The sequence below is a fragment of the Chanodichthys erythropterus genome, chromosome 17 (assembly GCF_024489055.1).
Source record: "Chanodichthys erythropterus isolate Z2021 chromosome 17, ASM2448905v1, whole genome shotgun sequence".
NCBI lineage: Eukaryota > Metazoa > Chordata > Actinopteri > Cypriniformes > Xenocyprididae > Chanodichthys > Chanodichthys erythropterus.
The window spans coordinates 30360997-30383845 of record NC_090237.1 but is presented as its reverse complement, the minus strand read 5'-3'; the positions used below and the strand labels follow the sequence as shown (position 1 = coordinate 30383845).

The window sequence follows — 22849 nt, the reverse complement described above, 5'->3', positions numbered from 1 at the left end:
TGTCTTAAAAATGTTTTAAATGTCAGTCTAGCCAACAGTTACAGATACACAGCAAAATCCCCAGAGTTAAATAAACTCTGCTCAGAGAACATATGGTCCCTCTCTATATAGAGTTAAAACAACACTGAAGCAGAGTTCAACTTAATGAGATAATATGCTGTTTGTGGAGTTGTTTAATCAGATCTTGAGAGATTTAATGTCTTTTATCTTCAGTTGAGTTCATCTTAGACTATGACTAGAAGTCAGTTGTAGTTCTTGTGTTTCTCTTCAGTGATTCTGCTTGTTAACAGCAGGTGTTCATCACTAATGCTTCAGTGTTACGTTAACAATATATAGAGAGGGACCATATGTACTCTGAGCAGAGTTGATTTAACTCTTGGGATTTTGCTGTGTATAGTGAAACTCAAGTTTAGCAACATAGTCATAAATCTTGGGTTAAATGCAAAAAAATCTAGAGGGATTTTCACAGCTTTACTAGTTCTTTAATACAGGCTGATCTAGCAGAACGACTGTGTTTTTTATTTCCCAGAACTGTGCTTATACATGCTGAAATAATACATGTCATAAAGCCAACATTCATTAGAGGAATTTGTCAGTGCATATCCCGTAGGACATAACAGTTTTAATCTGAAGCCATTAAAGACAGTGGCGAGATTTACAACGTAGAAGACTACTCATTTGCCAGAGAGCCTATTAAGCTGGATGACTCTCCTAGATGGAAATTAACAGGGTTGAAAGGCAAGCACACCTCTCGAGAAGGATATTTAATTTGTATCACCACCTTCATGTTTTCCTTTAACTGTACAGATGGGCAGACGCTGATGTCAGACCAGAGTGGAGTGCCGTCAGTGGCGAAAGTATATTAAAAGTTGCTGAGCGAGAACAGTTTGTCAAACAAGGTTTTAAGATTATCACACATTGGCAGAAACATCTATTTATAATGGACAATAAATAAATCATTTAGTGCTAGCAGCTTGATTAACTCTCTAAGGAATAAATAAATACCATTAGTGGATTTACAGATGGTATTAGCCAGCAAGAACGAGGCTTTGAACAATTTCCTATGCACATCATGGCCGGTTTTGTTTTAAACGTGATGGGGAAAATTCAATGCTTAATTACATGGATCACCATCTCTACACATTATAGATGTGAGCATTGAATTTGTAGTATGAATTGTCACTACTACTTGTACTAAGCAGAGCTGAATGAGCGACTCAGGACCCTACCCTCCTCCATCATGGTGCTCTGAGGCGTAGTGGTCCATCTCCGTGCCTGGAAGAGGGTGGACAGGAGGGGGAGGCAGTGGAACGTTAGCCCAGTTGGAGCCATTCATCTTGGTGGGCTTGGCATTTGCTTTGGTCTTCTTCTTCTTTCCACCTTTCCCACCTACAACAGCAAAAGTTGGGGGATATTGGTTAGAGCTTGAACACAGAATGGAGTCACGTGATTTCCATGTTTTCACACTGATTTATTCCCCAAACATGACATGTGTTTGAAATTCTCTATACTAAGTGAAGGCTCTTCCAATGCCACTGTCAAACGCAATTGCATGTATTTTAGCATATAAAACTCCTCTGCACACAACTGCTTTCAAAATGCTCTGAGCCAACACAGCCATAAAAGCAATCTCAAGGCTGCGTGGTGAAAGAAACAGTTTATGGCATGTCAATGTCTGAAAAAAATAAAGACTCAAAAAAAAAAGACATCTCTGTAAAAAAAAAACGTTGACCTCCTTTTTACCACGATTGCCATTCATGCAACTTGCTGGAGTGTCTTTGTTTGCAACTCTAGTTCCATTCAGTGAGTATATGCACTCATTTTATTTATGCTAACAACAACAACAACAAAAAACTACTGAGAAAGAAACAGAAATGTGTGAAAGATGGGAAGAAAAAAGGCTGTTAAACTTGAATATGACACTCCTACAATCTCCCAGGACAAACGATTTGGCAAATCACAAACTTGTCCAAGGACCAGTACGTAGGATAGTAATTAATCACCCTTCTGTCACAATCTAATTAACAAAACCATCTAAATGTAACGGCCATCAATGCCAGATGAAGACATTTGGGACGAGGAATTGATGTATATGCGTGTCCTCCGCAGAGTACATGCAGAGGCGGCAGGATTCATTACTGTAAATTATTAATGCTGCCGTTGGCAAACTCGACGTGACCAGCGCTTTGGCGCATGTTGCCAGATCCTCCCGTGTTTCAAGCCAGGCATAAAATAGCTGAGGCTGATGGAGTCAGACACACGGCCAAATGCAAACAGGGGGGAAAACCTTCACTGGCAGCACTTGTATTGTATGGGATCCTATCCGTCATCATCTGCCTCTGTCTGCCAATGGCCTCTAATCGTCCCTGCCGCCTCGAAATGTTCCGATTCAGGCAACCCTGTGGCTTCAAACATCATGTTATTTAATATGATGCCAGGACTTTGACAGGGCTATACATTAAGTCTAAAAAATTCTTTATAAAAGCCATGTTGAATCACATTCAAGGGCTATGAATAGACTATCTTTCCAGGATGCTAAAGGAATTAAAATCCACCCAAAAATTAAAATGATCATCTTGTTCAAAAACCATATGACTTTTCTTCTTCTGTAGAACATAAAGAAATTTGAAGAATTGTGCTGATCGATGAGTTGAATTAAAGACTGAGGCTGTCAGATGCAAAAGCAAAATAAAACTAGTCCCTATGACTAGTACTTTATGATTTTATAGTACTTTAGGATTAGTTTGTCCCAAATTTAAGTAATTTATGGACAATAAATAACTAGTTCTTGGTGCAATAAGAATGATTCTTTTAAATCTTTTCAAACAGTCGGTCTATTCAGTTCACAAAACCCAGTTCAGACCGGATTCCCAAAACTGTTTCTAAAAGATTCGGGTGAATGAAATAAAAGACTGTATTTTTAGCCCTTTCTTAAGCTTGAAAGCTTCGCTTCACATGTATTAAGCAGTCCTTACATAGGAAAGCTCTAAAAAATTGTTTTTGTGTGTTAAACTGAAGAAAGTACAGGTTTGAAATGACACAAAAGTGTGTTTTCAAAATGTTCATTTCAGGGTGCACTGTTCCTTTAAGAAAGTGTGAAAGAACGAGAAAGCAATAGAATGAGTACTGTAGCTATGCACAGTTTAGGGCAGATTTGTCATACGGAGGCTGACGTTTATGATACTCTCGGCAGTCGGCCTATTAGAGAGCGTTCCCATCGCCGGAACTTCTCGCTGACGGTGCGCTATTGTTCTGGCGGGCGAGGGAGAGCGGGAGGCATTAGGAGACTTGCGAAAGGATGGAAGTGTCAAACGAAGATGAATAAAGCATGCTAGTAATAAAAAAATAACAACAGGCTAGAGGCAGAATAGGCAGAAGTGGCTGGAGTGGGGGGAAGTAATTGGGTTTCCTAATCGTTCCTCTGGGTGACGCGTGGCATCGGACAATAAATGGAGAGATGGCATGATTACTCAATCACTCCCTCACTTCCTCACTCTCTCCTACTTTCTTTTTCCCTCTGTTTGTTGAGTAGAGGGCATCAATAATGTAAACGAGTCTCTGCTGAGGAGTCAGGGCAGCTCCTGAAATTACCAACGTAAGAAATGTGAGGAAAACAGACAGGAAGGGTGCTGTGGGACGGCAGTGACTCGGCTGACAAACATGAGGTAGCTCTCTGAACTAGGCCGGATCAGAGGCGAAGAAACTTGGCTGTATTTCATAACTTAAAATTCCACACCTTTAACACATCAATGAGAGCTTGCTCAACTCAGATCTGTTCTATCTTGTACAATGAATTATGACCTAATTGTACGCTATGGTGGGAAAAAGGAGTAATAACAGTATTCGAAAATAATTTGTATTTAATGGGGCAGTACAAAGACTTTATGGCTTTCTGTTACAGGGAAATGCATGTGTTTTTGATTACGACAAGAACGGTTTTCGCTAAGGAAGGCTGTGAACTTTGGCTCTCCGAACGCATGCACAAAACAGCAAACATACTGCTTGAATGTGTGAAACATATTTTACTATTTTTGCTTTCCTTAAACACTTTTAAATTCATTAAAAACCTGCCTTGACGTCTATAATAGAAGATCAGATTCTAAAAATGACGTGATTCCTGATATAAAATTAAACTCAAGCACTGAAATGATTCACATGTTCTGTGTGGAAATCATGCCAATACACTGGGATCAATATTGAAAGTCCAAATATTTCAGAATTATTTGGGATAGTAGGCCAAAATGACCAAATGAAATGCATATGTTTGCTTGGAAACAATGAAGCGCAATCTTTGGAAATGCAAATGTAACCCTTGCTTATTCGCTCAGCTTTTTTCTCCTTCAACAATGCATACTTTGAATTTATTCTCTCTGCCATTTGCTCAAAGCAGTTTTTTAATAAACCGTCTTGACATAATCAAAAAATTATTTGAGTAAAAAATGATTAATTATATCATCTTGAACTGGTACACTACTGTTCAAAGTTTAGGGTCAATTTTATCACTTTTATTAATACTATAAAAAAAAAAAAAAAAAAAAAATTAAGCAGCACTATGGAAGAGGATTAGGGCCAAGCAATAATAAAAAATAAAACCATCTCGAGATTAAAGTTGTTAAATTTCGAGAAAAAACTCATTAAATTTCAAGAAAAAAGTCGAGATAAAATGTTGAGAATAAACTTAAATTCGTTAAATTACGAGAACAAATTTGTTAAATTATGAGAAAAATGTCGTTAAATTTTGAGAAAAAAGTCGAGATAAAATGTTGAAAATAAAGTCATTAAATTAACGTTTTTATTCTCGTAATTTTACGAGTTTATTCTCAACAATTTATCTCGACTTTTTTTCTTAAATTAAATTTCAAGTAAAAAGTCGAGATAAAATGTTGAGAATAAACTCATTAAATTACGAGAAAAAACTTGATAAATTTCAAGAAAAAAGTCGAGATAAAATGTTGAGAATAAACTCATTAAATCACGAGAAAAAAGTTGTTAAATTACAAGAACAAACTTGTTAAATTATGAGAAAAATGTCGTTAAATTTCGAGAAAAAAGTCGAGATAAAATGTTGAGAATAAACTCATTAAATTAACGATTTTATTCTCGTAATTTAACGAGTTTATTCTCAACATTTTATTTCAACTTTTTTCTCGAAAATTTAACAAGTTTTTTCTCGAAATTGAACAACTTTAATCTCGAGATGTTTTTTTTTTTTATTATTATTATTGCTTGGCCCTAATCCTCTTCCGTACAGCACAACTGTTTTCAACATTGATAATAATAATAATAAATGTTTGCAAATCAGCATATCAGAATGATTTCTGAAGGATCATGTGACACTGTTATGGCTTCTGAAAATTCCAAATAAATTATTTTCGCAATATTACAGTTTTTTCTGACTTTTGAACGATAATGTATATTTCCAAAAGCATAATCTGTATACATTTTCTGAATGATGAGTAATGAAATGCTAAAACAGTTCATGTTAATCAGGTTGTTAGATCTGCTGCATGTAGTATCACAATATATCATTACAGCCTTAAAATGCTACGCAAAGGTTAAACGATATCAGATTGATTTGATTTGGTCATGATCTCTATCTTCCAAACAATCCTCGCCTGAAGAGCATGAGATGTTTGACCTAAATCTACCCTTGGAGTCCTAATTGTGGTCTATGAAACACTTGAGCCAGATGCTTGGAGAGCTTCCCATCTAATGTCTGAGGCTGTGTAGGGTTACAGCACAGTTAAAGCACTGGCATGAAACTTGATTAGAGGAGAAAGAGAGCCACATGGACAACGACACGAGAGGATGGGGGCTGTCTCTGTGTCCTATAAATGACATTGTAATTTTCAGTACATGAATTTTATTGTAGCTTGTAACCATTAACGGGAGGAATTCACTCAAATCAACGCTCTCAAGAGTGTGTGTGCATTTCTGAGTGGTTTCTTTTACATTGCAACAATTGCCAATGGCAAAACAAACCTGTGCTTAAATCATAAACACATTGACATTGTTTACACAAGGTTAATGACAATGTCAAAAGATGCTTTGCTGGAATTACAGCATGTGCAACATGTCAAACAGAGGCAGAAGTGGACCATGCTATGCACCATTTCCCATTCACATGAGGAACCAAAATGTGAAAGGAGAAGACCAGAAACTTTATGCTAAAGTCTTCAAACTTTAAGGCAGTGTGTCCACCAAAGCATGTTTGTTATCAATTGTTTCAAATGGGAATACTGCGTATTTAAAAACAGCAGTATGAACAGGTTACTGAGCATCTATTTCATGCGTATTTTTCTGGTCGCCGAGAGTTGAAAAATGTTCAACTACCAGAATGTGACAGTTGGTCGGTATGGTATTTGTCCCGCCCCTCCTCCACTGTGATTGGAAGGCTGGGTAAAAAGTGACCATAAAAATAAGTTTTACCCAATGTTGAATATTTTTCAACTCTCGGCGACCAGAAAAATACGCCAAGCGTGCCTGAAATAGACACTCAGTGACCTGTTCATGCGTGTTTGGCATATTTTTCTGGTAAATGTTCAACTTTGGGTAAAACGTAACACTAATCACTGTCACTTTTTACCCAGCCGTCAAATCACAGTGGAGGAGGGGTGGGACAAATACCACACCGTCACATTCTGCTTGTACAACGACAAGAGACGACAACAACAAACACTAAAATGGAACAAAATCATTTAAAATAAGGGGCAAATCAAGTGCTTTACATTCTGTCTACATTTGTGAAATCAGATTCTAGTAACCAGTGTTGAGGGTAATGCATTACAAGTAACTCGAGTTAAGTAATCAGATTACTTTTTTCAAATAACTAGTAAAGTATTGCATTACTTTTAAATTTACAAAAATATGTTACTTTTTAAATAAGTAACACAAGTGTATTGATGTATTGAGCTCTCCTGTCTCCATGTTGAGAGAAATCATGAATAAGTGCAGAAGCGTTGTGTGTGCTGTGAGAACATGGTTATTGTATTGATTCTATTGTAGTTCTACACTAAATGTGAGTATGCATTTACTTATTTCACAAAAAAAAAAAAAAACAGATTCAGTATTCCTCGAAATGAATAAAGACAGAAGTGAAATGCAAACAGAATATTTAGAAAAAGTAACGCAAAAGTAACGTAACTCATTACTTTTCATAACAAGTAACTAAGTAACGCAATTAGTTAATGCCATATTGTAACGCATTACTTTTGAAAGTAACTTTGCCCAACACTACTAGTAACACAGGAATTTGTCATGTCACGCCGCATCCAGTGTAGACAGCATCGCTGATTATAATGGGTTCTTATCTGCTTTTGTTGCTTCATGTTGCGTCGCTCGCAACTGGTGTAAATGTTCGTGATTTTAAACAGACTTTTTAAGAATGAGTTTATGGACTGAAACCTATTACAGAAAGGTTTGTGAAGCACCTAATATCAAAGCAGAATCCATCATATTTTACCACTTCAAACCTGCTGGTTTATATAAATTGTCTTTTTTAGATAAACAGGACTTTTACATTCTCACAGTGGATGTAGATCCAGTAGAGGTGACAGCTACAAGGAACACAATTATTATACAAACCATACAATTCACAGTATACAGCAGGAGTCATGGCATGTGCACCACGGTTAGTGGAGGTGAAAGGGGAGAGGAGCAGACTGAAGGAAAGATGCGGGTGGGTTGCTGACCCTGGACCGGTGAAATACCAACCTGACAGACTGTTGCTCCGATCTGAGCTGTTGTGGGAGCTGGTGGTGCTGAAATCCTGCGATTGGTTGTGTGGCATTCTATTAGACAATCCATCAGCCAATCGGTAGTCAGGAATGAAAAGGAGTGCTAGTGGGAGGCGAAGGGCAAAAAAGTGGCATCAGGTGGAGGGCAAGATGGCACAAGCGCATGCAAGGGCGTGCAGTTAGAGCAACAAGCAAAGCACTGATTTCACACACAACTCCTATTTAAAATTATAATTATTTATAATTTAACAATGCTTAGACTTGTTACTTAATGTGAACATTTTTCGATCTGTTCCCAAATGGATTGAGTTACCCATAATATAATATAATATAATATAATATAATATAATATAATATAATATAATATAATATAATATAATATAATATAATATAATATAATATAATATAATATAATATAATATAATATAATATAATATAATATACAAGTGAGGCATCTTTAGCATCAGTTAAGATGCAGGCAGCATGGCAGCTCACTAGGTTTTGGAACAGAGCCTAATTGTTTTAAAATCTCTCAATTTGTCTAGTTTCTTGGGAAAGTGTCTCATTCAGATGTTAACAACATACATTAGTGCTGATTTTCCTGGAATTAATTCTATTTGTTGGCAAGTTAACCAGTTCATGGAAACATTTATACGTGTGATTTACAGTAATTTTATCGTTGGAGGTTTATTCAAGTCCAAATGAAAGTGCAAATGGTTTTTAATTGCGTTAAGGAACAGCTACAATTTATCATTCTGTTCAACTGCAGAGAATAAGTTCATTAATATGGATAGAAGTACATTTTTGATTAAAAAAGCAGTGTGCATTTGTTTAAAAGCTTTTCAAAATAGAATAAATCTTGGATAATGATGTTACATTCTTTTAGCCCAAAGACAATTTAAATAATAAATGCAGTCCGTTTGGACGGAAACACATTCAAGGGTCGCGGATTTTGTTATGGGCCAATGATATGCATTCATATTGTTCCTGAATGTCAAAAAAATGCAACATTAATACAATGTTGGTCAAATTAACACTGATACAAACCTCAGGCAATATCCAGAAATAGAGAAATTGGCTTTGTTTCAAAAGATTTTGGACGTAAAGACTGCACAAAAACAAGCTCACATGAAGACACACACACACACACACACACACACACACACACACACACACACACACACACACACACACACACACACACACACACACACACACACACACACACACACACACACACACACACCCCTGGCCCTTCAGCAAGACTCACTGTTGTTGCAGGAGTTCTTGTCTGGCAGTGAGTAGCCCAGGCTGGCCATTTCCTGCTTGGCCTGTAGGGAAGTCTTCCATTGGGCTTCGGGCAGATCGACGGCCAGCTCATGAATGCTGTTAGAATGGAGGATCTGGGTTGTGGCGTAGGGCGTGGCCTGGGAGGCGGGGCTTGGACTGCCAAATCCACCTTTGGTGGTGAAGTCAATGCTGCTGTAAATGGCTCCATCTGAAAGCATGGTGCCCGTTTTATCAGCCTGGGCACTGGGCATCACGTCTGAGAGGCACGGTAAGATGGACGGAAGGAAGGAGAAATGATTTTGTAGGTCATTTTTTACATTTTAAATACCCCAAAAAGTGTCACACACATTCACACATACACATAATACTCAAATAATTAGGGAATCAGTGGAAGTCAGTCTAAATAATAATAATAATAATAAAGAAATACACAAGGCAATTATTATTATTATTATTATTAATAATAATAACAAAATGATATGAGTACAACAAGTGTATGATATGAAGAATAATCATTGCAAATTATTAATATACTCAAATATTATTATTTTTTATACCTAATACTCAGATAATTATGGAATTATTAAATCTGAGTAAGTGTAAAATTATTATTAGTAGTAGTATTTATATAATTTATATAATGTCATTTATATGATAATATTTAAAAAATGATATTGTCAGATGTGTTTTTATATATTACTAATGTCATATATCATACATTATATAAATAATAAAAAATTAATAATAATTTTACACCGACTCAGATAACAAAATTTCACATAACAAAATATAACAAATATATAGAAAAGATAATAAAATATATACAGTTCTATTAAAATTAAACAGATCACACATCGTTCGTGATTATGTGCGATTGGACTAGACTAGACTACGCGACTGTTGACTAGACTAGACTAAACTAAACTACTGTAGACTAAACTAGAATGTAGACTAGACTAGACTAAACTAAACTACTGTAGACTGGACTAGAATGTAGACTAGACTACACTAAACTAAGCGACTGTAGACTAGACTAGATTGTAGACTAGACTAGACTGTATAGACTAGACTAGACTAGATTGTAGACTAGACTAGACTGTATAGACTAGACTAGACTAGATTGTAGACTAGGCTGTAGACTAGACTAGACTAGACTGTAGTCTAGACTAGACTAGACTGTAGACTAGACTAGACTAGACTGTAGACTAGACTAGACCAGACTGAAGACTACACTGTAGACTAGATTAGACTGCAGACTAGACTAGACTAGACTAGACCAGACTGAAGACTACACTGTAGACTAGATTAGACTGTAGACTAGACTAGACTAGACTAGACTAGACTAGACTAGACCAGACTGAAGACTACACTGTAGACTAGATTAGACTGTAGACTAGACTAGACTAGACCAGACTGAAGACTACACTGTAGACTAGATTAGACTGTAGACTAGACCACACTGTAGACTAGACTAGACCAGACTGAAGACTAGACTGTAGACTGAAGACTAGGCTCTAGACTAGACTAGACTGTAGACTAGACTAGACTAGACTGTAGACTAGACTAGACCAGACTGAAGACTACACTGTAGACTAGATTAGACTGTAGACTAGACCACACTGTAGACTAGACTAGACCAGACTGAAGACTAGACTGTAGACTGAAGACTAGGCTCTAGACTAGACTAGACTAGACTAGACTAGACTGAAGACTAGGCTCTAGACTAAACTAGACTAGACTGTAGACTAGGCTGTAGACTAGACTAGACTAGACTAGACTGTAGACTAGACTAGACAGTAGACTAAGCTGTAGACTAGACTAGTCTAGACTGTAGACTGTAGACTAGACTGTAGACAAGACTACACACCACACCACACCACACCATACTATACTGTGTGAACAGGCCTTTAATTTATTTCCTTCCCTTTGACTCACTGCTGCTTCTATGCTCTTCTTGCATTTTTTCTTTGCACTTCTGGATGGAATAATGCTGTAACTCTACATTTGTGTGTATGTGTGTGTACTGAAGGGAAAATGATATACAGCAGCTGCATCTGCACCACTCAAGCTGTGGCTGTCCTTCACGACTCGCTGCCCGACCACCATCCTTTCCTCATACCCCCCACCCCTCTCCTCTGCTATCGGCCCTTCCTCTGTCTGACAGTGGGTCAGAACGACAGCCATTAGTTTCAGCATGACAGCAGGATGCGGGTGGCGATATAGGTCTGTCTCCAGCGTACGATGAATAAGTGCGTGTGTCCAAACACACCCGATGCAATATGCATACAGGTGTACATCATTGTCCAGAAATATCAAAGGGGAAGAGGACGTTTTCTTTCCGACGATGGAAAGAGCTTGCTTTTAACACTTTAAACTCTTGACTACAACCACATTTTTAATCATTTTAACATGTCCTAAATTTCCAGCCAATGCAGCAATAAGTCTAACAGTAGATTTACCTCCTCGGCCGAAGTTGTTGAGGTCATTGGGTCCTCCAGAACCGCTGTTAACAGGCAGACTGGTGGTCGGCCAGGAGTCGGCAAGCCACGGGTACCCCGAATCACTGGCATTCAGCAGACCAGGACGACTGCGGGAAGAGAAACCATGTGAAACTTCATTCTCTTGAGTTTCCACACTGTTTGTGCAATGAATTTTCATAACTTTCCAACACATTTGTGATTATTGAATATGGATTTTTAAATATTGATTCAGATTGACTGAGGCAGAACAATTTAATAATAGTGAACTGGTTTGACTGAAAAGAAGAATTTCACTTATGATTGTATGAAAGTTTTATTCATAAGCTCCACAACAGCACATGGAATATGTATTTTCATTGCAGACAGTGTTGGAGGTAATGCATTACAAGCAATGTGAATTATGTAATCAGATGACTTCTTCAAGTTACTAGTGAAGTAACACATGATTGTCATTCTCATGGCATCTCTTTTCAATAGAAAATGCTAATTTTTTTAGAGAGGATTACCACATTCTTCCAATTTATTCTTATTTGAAACACTAGTATTATAGTGGGGTCAACTCAATATTTTGTTTTTCATTGAAACCTGGAAATAAACAGAAATCTTTAAAGGCATCTTTCATTGTAGATGCAGAAGAAATACACAAACCGAACAGCCGACAGACACACACCCTCATTTAACAGATCACCCCTCACTATAATACAGCATCTTTAGCTCACCAAACTCCTGTGTTTTACAACACACTCCTCCACATCTGACAATCGACTCACATTGGAGGTTTCATTTAACAGGTGTTGTGAGTCTTCCCAAGGGTGTGTGTGGTGTAAAGGCATCATTAAGACTTTAAGCTGTCATGGGTGAGTGCTGTGGGCCATTACGACCACTTTACTGTGCAATCACCTCTCGGATGCTTGTTGCCATGGGCAACAGATGCTGAGGAGAGCTTGTGTTCCAACCTCTCTGTGGTGTTTTTACTCCCTTTCCTTCGTTTTTGTGCTGCTAAAGCACCATTCCCACAAAAAAAAAAAAAAAAGTGTCTTTTTGTTTTTTCTTTTTTTTCTCTCTTAGAAAAAGTGTAGATGGAAATAAAGAGCCATTGGTTGTGCCAAGGCTGGGAATGTAACAATAGAGGAATGGAGAATGAGTGGAGAGGTGGATGAATGAAGTGCTCAAGGACTTCCTCATTTTTTCGGCCCACATCTATGTATTTCGCCTTTCATCACTGTTAGAGGAGCAATTTGTGGTCATGGTCACAGAGAGTCAGAGCAATGCTGGTGCGAATGAGAGATTTTAAAAGAACACAAAGAGCACAAACCAAAAGACATTTTTAAAAGCAAGTCAGTCCACTCGACGGCCATCTTGGCAACGCCCAATAGCAGTTTTCAAGCCATGCAAGTACAGCTCCTATCTACGTGAAATCTCCAAACTGATCACAATCAATCAATACATATTATGGTTCCAAATTGTATTATTGTACAATTGTATTATTATTCCAAAAATATAAAACTAAATAAATACATTTTCTGTAATTTACCCACATGTATGTTGTTCAAATTTTTACTACTACTACTAATACTACTATTATTGTTGTTCTTGATAAACAAATAAAATGTAAGTGTTTTAAAAAAAAAATCTAAATTGAATTTTAATTATAGTTCTGTTATGTGCCCACCCAAAGGTATTTCGGTTCAATCAATCAATCAATCAATCAATCAATCAATCAATCAATCAATCAATCAATCAATCAATCAATCAATCAATCAATCAATCAATCAATCAATCAATCAATCAATCAATCAATCAATCAATCAATCAATCAATCAATCAATCAATCAATCAATCAGTCCAATACTGTGGTTCCGAATTGCATTATTGTATTGTACAATTGTATTATTGTTACAAAACTAACTAAATAAATAAACAAATACATGTTCTGCCATTTACCCACATGCACGTTGTTCCAAAACATAATACAATAATAATATTATTAAAATAAACAACAACCACAATAATAATAATAATAATAATTATTATTATTATTATTATCATTATCATTATTATTATATTGTTGTTCCAAATTACATTACTGTATTATATAATTGTAATATTGTGCACTCAATAAATAAATAAATAAATAAAAATATTATTAAGCAAATAAAAACAAAAATAAATAAAAACTGAAGTGTTTAAAAACTTCTAAATTGAATTTGAATTATAATTTTTTCATTTACCACCCAAAGGTTTTTTTTGTTCAAACAAACAAACAAACAAACAAACAAATAGAACTATGTATATATATATATATATATATATATATATATATATATATATATATATATATATATATATATATATATATATATAATTATTATTATTATACAAATAAATGTCCACAACCCCTTCTCATGCCAACAAAAAACAACAAAATCAAACAGTGGTCCAGCTTATACACAAAGTTTTCTTGATAGGCATCTATTTCTGTTTAACCGGAGCTGTCGAATAATCTTCCACTGTAAGTGCATTCATGTACACACATATTTCATATATTTTATATAGCGCTTTTCACAATACATATTGTTTCAAAGCAGCATCACAGTGACAAAAGGAAAATTATCAAGCTAAAGTTGGTTTTTGATTGAACCAGTTCTGTTGCAAAAATTGTTAATTATTACTTTAGGGGCCGCTTAAATGACACCTTTCTTACTGAAGACCGAATACCTTTAATGCATTCTTGCCGTTTGATTGTCATGGTTGAACATATATTTAACCCACAATATCCCTCGCAACTTATAATAAACCAAAAGCTTCATTTGAGTTGAGGCTTCATTTCTGTCAGCTGCCATACTGAACGTTGTAATATCTCCTATGTATTTGACCTTGTTTGACCTGTGTACAGTCTCCGGCACAAACAAGCTCATCCAGTGACTCATACAGGCATACTGTAGATGTGCATCAATACACACCGGTCGTCTTTGTCTATTTTCTTTCTCTATTTCACTGTGACTTTCTCTCTCGTCTCCTCCCACTCCTGCTCTCTGTGGATGTACATTTGCCCTGAGGTGGCTTGTCTCCCCCAGGTCCAGGGAACAGTGTGTGGTTTTTGAAGCCGGGGGCAATATACCAGTAATGGCAGTGTAGCAGCCTGTCGCTCTCTAAGCCACAGGTTTTAATAAGAACCAGCGGAGCCCGAATGGAGGGTCTCAGGCTGAGGAGGCGGGGGTCCTGACAGACTAAGCGCCCCCTGATGTGGCAGCTGAATGCCAAAACAGGCCCTCAGGGGGGACGAGTCATTCAAATTGATGGTTCCTCCTAAGACACAGTGACTTTTTATAGGGTAATATGTTGAGGACTTCTCAAACCTTCCCCCTCTGCCTCTGCTTTATTTATTTATTTATTTTTCTGTCTGAAAAACAATCCTGTGCCCTCCTCACCTCCTCCGAAATGCTCTTTCCTACCTGTTTACAATCAGGTTCTCTCTACATTTGCTGTTTTTGTTTTGTTTAGCCCTCAGGTGATCTTCACGAGTTACTTTTCATTCAAAATCTAAATGGAAATCTCAAGTGTTTTAACAATTTAATGTTTAATAAAACATTCCATATTTAAAATAAATGTGCATGTTATTTTAAAGGAAAATATCTTATAAAGGAAGATTGTTTCTGCTCCACAGTAAGAAAAAAGTATGACTTTATTTATCATAATAGCGACTCTGTACAACTGCATTTTCTTATTTACTTTCTTAAATTTTTTTAAGCTTTTTTATATTTTAAACTTCACAATGTGATTTTATATCTCACAATGTGACTATATTCTCTTATTTATTTACTTAAATTAAAATTTTTATCTCACAATTAAATTTTTTTCCCCCCTTCAAGGCAGAAATGGGCTTCCATAAAAACTCTTTCCATCTCTGAAATGACTTTTCTTCTGACTTTCCATTCTATACTATCTGCCATTTTGTGTGGGCGGGGACCAATAATATTAACCAATACTGTCACAGATTTGCATTTCACAATCTAATCAAATCAAATCCTGATAAATTACAGCAAGCCCTGCCCAATATTATTTCTGTTTCAAACGAAAGTCATATTCCTGCAGGTTCTATAACTTTAGCTGAAGTGTTGAGCATTTTGAACAATTTCTGAAAAATATTTTTTCATAATAGTTGATCATGTATTATTGCATATACAAATTGTTAAAGGGTTAGTTCACCCAAAAATGAAAATAATGTCATTTATTACTCACCCTCATGTCGTTCCACACCTGTAAGACCTTTGTTAAATCTTCAGAACACAAATTAAGATATTTTAGTTGGAATCCGATGGCTCCGTGAGGCCTGCATAGGGAGCATTGACATTTCAAAACACTGCTTCAGGAAGCTTCGGAGCATTATGAATCAACGTATCGAATCATGATCGAATCGGATCGCGTGTCAAACCACCAAACTGCTGAAATCACGTGACTTTGGCGCTCCGAAGCGCTGATTCGACACGCTGATACATTATGCTCCGAAGCTTCCTGAAGCAGTGTTTTGAAATCGGCCATCACTAAATAAGTCGTTATTTTGTTGCTCCAAAAATATTCTCGTCGCTTTATAATATTAATATTGAACCACTGTACTCACATGAACTGATTTAAATATGTTTTTAGTACCTTTATGGATCTTGAGAGAGGAAATGTCATTGCTGGCTATGCAGGCCTCATGGAGCCATCGGATTTCAACTAAAATATCTCAATTTGCATTCTGAAGATTACGGGTGTGGAATGACATGAGGGTAAGTAATAAATGACAGAATTCATTTTTGGGTGAACTAACCCTTTGAGTCAAAATAGAGTCGATATAGATTTAAGTCGATATAGATATAGTTCTAAAAATCATTCTAAATATTAAAGAATAGCAGAGTGATAACGACACAGAGAAAAAATAGCACCGGAATCACTTTCATAAGGATTTTTTTTTCAGCTGATGAACAATAAAAACATTGACAGCCAATCAAAATCCACCAGACTTTAAAAAGCTTGAGCATTTAAAGTGGAAGAAGACAAAACTGCACCATGTGCTTATCATAAACAGGTCATTATTGTTTGTTAGTGTGGACGCTAATATAGCTATAGTTATAGGTTAGCTTTATCATGTAAGCTAAATGTGAATGCAGTTTCCTTCAAATTGAAGAGTGGGTAAATTGAGCGAGCCAGAAAAATGGATGTTTCATGAGTTTGACTTTGATTTCTCTAGTAAACAAGCACATGCATACTCTCCACCAGCCCTCACAGGGATCATTTGTAAGTGTTGGGTGATGATGATGTTGACTGTGGTAACGGCGGCTCTGTCCTTGCATTCATCTTCTCCCGTGCGAGATGATTAGATTGAGAAATATCGTTTTAGCAGGCATATTTCTGCCCTGCAAATCACCGGGAGCGGGGCCAGGGGCCTCATCCCAGCCCTGACACCAGCCCTGAATCCCTCTCCTCAGACAGCAAGAGCGCACTGTGGCCTTGAGACCAAAGAGATTTGATTTGGCTCCATTTTTCCCTGCCACGCTCCTAGACACGCGCGCATCTGTGAAATACAACCTCGCAGCGCGTCTGTGAGGATCGTCGTAAACAAGCCGAGTGAGCAATATTAATCCCAATCCTACTTCATAAATCAGACGGGCTTTACAGGCCCACACGCCCTCCAATACAGCGGAAGAAAGAGAACGTGAGAGAGACTGAACTAAAAGCCTGCACATTAAATTATGCTTAAAGCACGCTGAAACATGCATTTTTGCTTTTCGGATTTACATTAGCTGGAGGATGCTGTCGCTTGCTTTGAGCATGGTGAAAATCTAATATAGACACAAAACATGCCTGTATAAACATATAGATCTGAAAGAAAGAAGCTTTAAAAAAAATAAAAAATAAATACATACTATTTATTTACTAGGGGTGTAGCAATATATTGTGACGCGATATATTGTAATACAAAAATGCAACAATATAGTTTTAGTGTCAGTACTACTTTAAACTACTATATATAATGTTGAATATAATGTATAATAATGCAACGGGGGAATATTTGTGGGTCCTGATAATGCCAAATGTCTTATGTTACCAGTTGTGGCCTACATTATTTTAAATATATTTAGTCAGTGATAGAGTGCAAACATATTCATCTAAAATAAATCTGTTTCTGGGTTAGAATCATGAATATATTGGTGTCACCATTGCCCTGTGCATTGGGTCACCAACACCAAGTCCAAGCCTATTCATTTCCACCCAATGTAATACCAAATTTAGCATTTTAATCAACAGTTAATTTTTTTTGTTAAGCTTTTACCATACGTCTTAGAGTATCGCAATAATATTGTATTGTGAGTTCAGTATCGTGATATGTATCGAATCGTGAAATGAGGGTATCGTTACACCCCATCTTTTTACACATGGTAGGGTGCAGGTGTAAAATTCGTAACAATTTGAAATTACGAACATTTTCGTGAATCTGAAAATTTACGTCAGAATGGCTTTAAGAACGATTTACACAATTGTTTTTTCATGAATGAGGCCCATTGTGTGAATAATATGTAATCATGCAATCAGTTAAAAAGTAACTGTAGTCTGATTACGAGTATTAAATAAGCAATAAGGTACAAGAGGCTGTTCTGTATCGTGAATAAGTCACGGCTGAAGGGCGCTGTTAGGCACAACGTGAAGCAGAGTGCCTGCAACCCCTTATATGTATCATATATATGTATCTTTCACTAAAAGCCTTCCTTCCGCCAGAAAAAAAATAGTCCCTGACTGTGAACAGCAACAGAAGTTACATTATGCAATTAAATGGCGGCAAAGACTGTCTTTATGAGTGTGTCAGTCAGTAACAATAACTTTTGAAAAGACTGAATTGTTGTAAACACAGAACAAGACGCAACTGACAAATGCTTTGACAAGCGCTGTCAGTCACGGGAAAACCCCTTAACTGTTAAAAGGACAAGATAATACATCTGACATTTAAACAGATTTTTTATTATGAACATATGACTGACCTGAAGGAAAATGCTAAATCTGAATGCAGGTAATAAACTCTCTTTCTCACAATACTCTTCGACATAATACAGTAAGCTTCAATGAACAATATCAAGTGAGAACAAACAGTCTACGTTGCTAAGAGTGGTTGTTAAGGGTGTTGTGTAGTAATACACAGAACCGTAGGGTGAAGCGGTCATAGCTGTGTTTTATCGTGAATAAAACAGTTATTGACCAATCAGAATAAAGGACAGGAAATAACCGTTTTATAAAACCTAAAATAATCTAGTAACAAGTACTTAATTTTTGAAATCTGATTACATAATCCAGATTACATGTAATCAGTTACTTTCCAGCACTGTGTGTGTGTGTGTTTTGTGGGAGCCACAAAAAAGAAAAGGAATACATTTACTAAGAAAGAAATAAAAAGGAAAAAAGGAAGAAAAAGAAAAAAAGAAAGCATGTAAGAAAAAAGCTGCCATTATCAGTTTCCATCAGTTCAAGGCCTGACCAATATGCCGCCTATTCATCTTCCATGAATCATTTATTCTGTGATCGATTAAGCGTAATTGTTCAGTACAAGCAATTAGGCAGCAGCCAATGAGGAGCTGCAGAAACAGACGCGGCTTCATTTGCCATTGTCTAATTAATGCAATAAACAAAGACTGTAACAAATGAACACATTCTCCTGTTCACCCATCATCTCTTCAGGAACTTTAGTCATGGGGATTCATCCCGATCTGACAGAAGAAGGCAGATCAAGTGTTCTGATGCATGTAGAGCACCTTCACAGCATAAACCCACTTTTGGTAACACTTTCTATGAAGACAGTATATGTAATGCATTATATTATGGACCTGGATGCTGATTGGTATATATATATATATATATATAGAGAGAGAGAGAGAGAGAGAGAGAGAGAGAGAGAGAGAGTTTTAAACAATATTACTGCTATTTTAATTTCAAAGAAAATATAAGCAATAAGACAGCTTTTTTACTATACATTCATAATGCCTTACAAAACAGCTTAGAATTATTATGAATATGTATGATGACTTATATATGACAGGTTAAAATGAGAAAAAAGGCATTGTCAATGGCTTTATACTGTATCATATACACAGACCTCATAGTGTTACCAAGAATGATTGTCTTAATTGAGATCTACAGAGGTAAGTGCTTATCTCTGATCTCTGGGGTGCTATATAGCTAAAGACGAGGTATCACTATTAAAAAAAATACAATTGGACGTCCTTTTTGATTAGATACAAGACCCATGGGATCTGGAATGGAATCTTCAAATCAATCAGCAGAACTTCACTTCCTGCAGGGGAATCAGGTGACACTTGCTGGGGCTTTAATTTCAGCTTCTAAAACACCTTCAATCCATAGATACAGTGGCAGAGACAATGAGAGGTCATGTGGGTGTGTGGAAGTAATACAAAAAAGATCCACAAACTCAGATTCTGAGTAAATTTGGCCTGTCGGGTTTGATAAAAGACACCCGGGCACAAAAAAGACAGACCTTCCATTCCTGTCCGACTGGTGTCATTCAAACGAACCCTTACTCTCCTTTCCGCCCCCTTAAAAAAAAAATGAAGCTTGCCGGAAGATTCCGGAAGGGTTAGTCTAGGCTCTCCCTGGGGTAATTATTTTTACATTATTACACATGCTCATATTCCAGCCGCCCAGCTGAGGTGACAGGCAAATTTATCACTGCGGGGGTCCGTACAGGCAGCGGGACGAGGGGGGGGGCTGACAAATGATAAAATAAAACCCCTCTCTGCTTAAATTGTTCCTGCTAATTCTTTTTGGGGGGTGAGATTTATGAGCGGCTAGCCGTCCGTGAAGGGAGATGTGCGGAGATTTGTGTGTGTACGTACAGTATGTGTGTGTCTGACAGAATGTAGGGTACACAAACAGGCAGAGCTCATATTTTTATCCATCAGTCACATGATGATATCAGAGCGAGCTTGAAGTCTAAGCGCATCCTTGCTGTGGGTGCATGCTTTAGTTTGATCTGTTGATTAAACTGGGTGTTCACGGGTACATACAGTACCTCTTGCATCTTGCATTTATATGACAAAAATCTAGAGTTCGGTTGAATGTTATTACATTTTAATATTAGATATGAACTCATTTAAAATAATTTAATAAAGCCTATATTTTAATTTATTATAAACAATAAGCTATTCAACTGATATATATATATATATATATATATATATATATATATATATATATATATATATATATATATATATATGTATTAATATTGATGTATATACAATTTTTAATGTATATACAATTATTTTAAGTTAACAAGGCCTAATATTATAATTATTATGTATTTTTATAATATAAATTTAATACATTTAAAATTTAATATACAAAACAAAATGTAATAATAAATAAATGTAAAATTAATTAATTTATTGTACAATTAAACTTTTTTTTCAAATTGTATTTAAGTCTCAAAAAATTTAATATTACAAATCTATTATGTATTTTAATGTAATAAATTATAATGTTTTATAAACAAAATCTAGAGTTCAATATTTATCTAAATGTTTATATTAAATTATAATATTATACTTTACATTAAATAATGTATATTTTAATTCATTGTATATATATATATAAAAATACATTTTATAAATATTTTACATACATTTTATATTATATTTTTTATTATATATGCATATATATATATGCATATATATATATATATATATATATATATATGCATATATAATAAAAATATATATAAAATGTATAATGTATAATATATATATACACACACACACACACACACACACACACACTTACATATATAAACATATATATATGCATATATAATAAAAATATATATAAAATGTATAATGTATTTAATATTGTAATACATTAAAATATATATTAAACATACAATATTATTAAAATGTATATATGTAATTTTAATATAAAATATTATATAGTAGATAAATTATAAAATACATAATATTGTCTTTATTACTGATGCATGGACCCCCTGTTGAAGACCCTCATAGTGCTGAGTATTAAGAATATATCTGGTTGAATTGTTTATTTAAATTTGAAATAACTCTATTAATGGTTATGCAAAGAATTGTTCCACACTGATGGACTCTACTGTGACTTTTAGAAGGTTAATCAAGCCGTTGACCCATGAGAAACGGTTGTGTGCCACAAGAGCTCTCACGGAAACCTGCAGAAACAACCTTTCAGTTCTCTCCTCTGGAGCGTCTCTCAAGATGAATTTCTAATAGTGCAGGGATGGCGCGAACCCTTAAAACGGAGTACGGGTTGGAAGACGACTGCCTTGTAGAGGATAATGGTTTTGATGACCTTCCAGGGGATGATGGACAGAATATGAATGAGGTTTGGAATTGAGGGGCTGGTCTTTGAAGGTTAAAGGCAGGTGATTGGCACAAAGATAATAACCAGCACTGTTTTGTGGCATGCCAAGGAAAAACAAGGGGAAACGAGAGAGTGGATGACAGGAATCTTACCTCCCGTTGCTCATCAAGCCTCCATCAACACGCTGGAACGTCACTGGGGTCAGAAAGAGGGTAGAAACAGAGAGAAAGAGCAAGAGAGAGAGAGAGAGAGAGAGAGAGAAAGAAACTGAGTCATTGTAACATCATAACAAACTCACAGCAAAAATTATATCTCTTATGCATCATGTCATTCTAATTAATGGTTTTTAAACATGATTCCACACTGACAAGTTAAAAACAGCGGGAATTGATTAAGAAATAAAAAAGTCTATGTATGCGTGTTATGTTATCGTAATCTTGTGAAAAAGTGATTGAATTGCTCAGAGCACACATTAGATGAACATGCACAATGAATTTATGAAATCAAAGCATCTTGACACTTTATCTCCATGATTTCCTATTTTTTCCCCTGAGATTTGTCTTCATATTCTTGCCAAAAGAAAGCAACTGAAACAAAAAAGTGTGCAAAAAGAAAGACAGAATGGATGGATGACTGATAAAAAGGAGACTAAATCAGGTGTACTTATTTAGTAAGCACTCATTTTGAAAACGCTTTCATCCAAAGTAACTTAAAGTGCCTTGCTCAAGTGCACAACAGCAATAGTCCATGACTCGCTCCTTGCAAGGATCAAACCGGGAACTTTTTGATTCCAGAACATATTTTGAAGAATGTTTTTGTCCATTCAATGAATGTAAATGGGGTGTAAAACAATACTGAATTTACTGAAGTAAATTAATACAAAATTTTCATTTTCCCTTTTAATTTTCCATCTAAGCATTTACACTTATTTAACAAATATCACATAAACTAATCCAGAGTGACTCTTGG

General features: G+C 35.9%; 1 protein-coding gene across 6 annotated transcripts in view; it reads right to left on the bottom strand.

Annotated features, from left to right (window-relative positions):
- The window catches only part of robo2 (roundabout, axon guidance receptor, homolog 2 (Drosophila)), a 218848-nt gene that overhangs the window by 12116 nt on the left and 183883 nt on the right, over positions 1 to 22849 (bottom strand). For 4 of the 6 annotated variants that reach the window (XM_067364676.1, XM_067364680.1, XM_067364677.1 and 1 more), the window contains 5 exons: positions 22033 to 22075; positions 11486 to 11613; positions 9007 to 9282; positions 7714 to 7839; positions 1230 to 1389 (listed from right to left, as the gene is read on the bottom strand). In XM_067364676.1, the coding sequence (XP_067220777.1) occupies positions 1230 to 1389; positions 7714 to 7839; positions 9007 to 9282; positions 11486 to 11613; positions 22033 to 22075 (733 nt within the window). The remainder of the gene's footprint in view (positions 1 to 1229; positions 1390 to 7713; positions 7840 to 9006; positions 9283 to 11485; positions 11614 to 22032; positions 22076 to 22849) is intronic. The other 2 variants (XM_067364678.1, XM_067364679.1) reach the window with 1 other exon arrangement.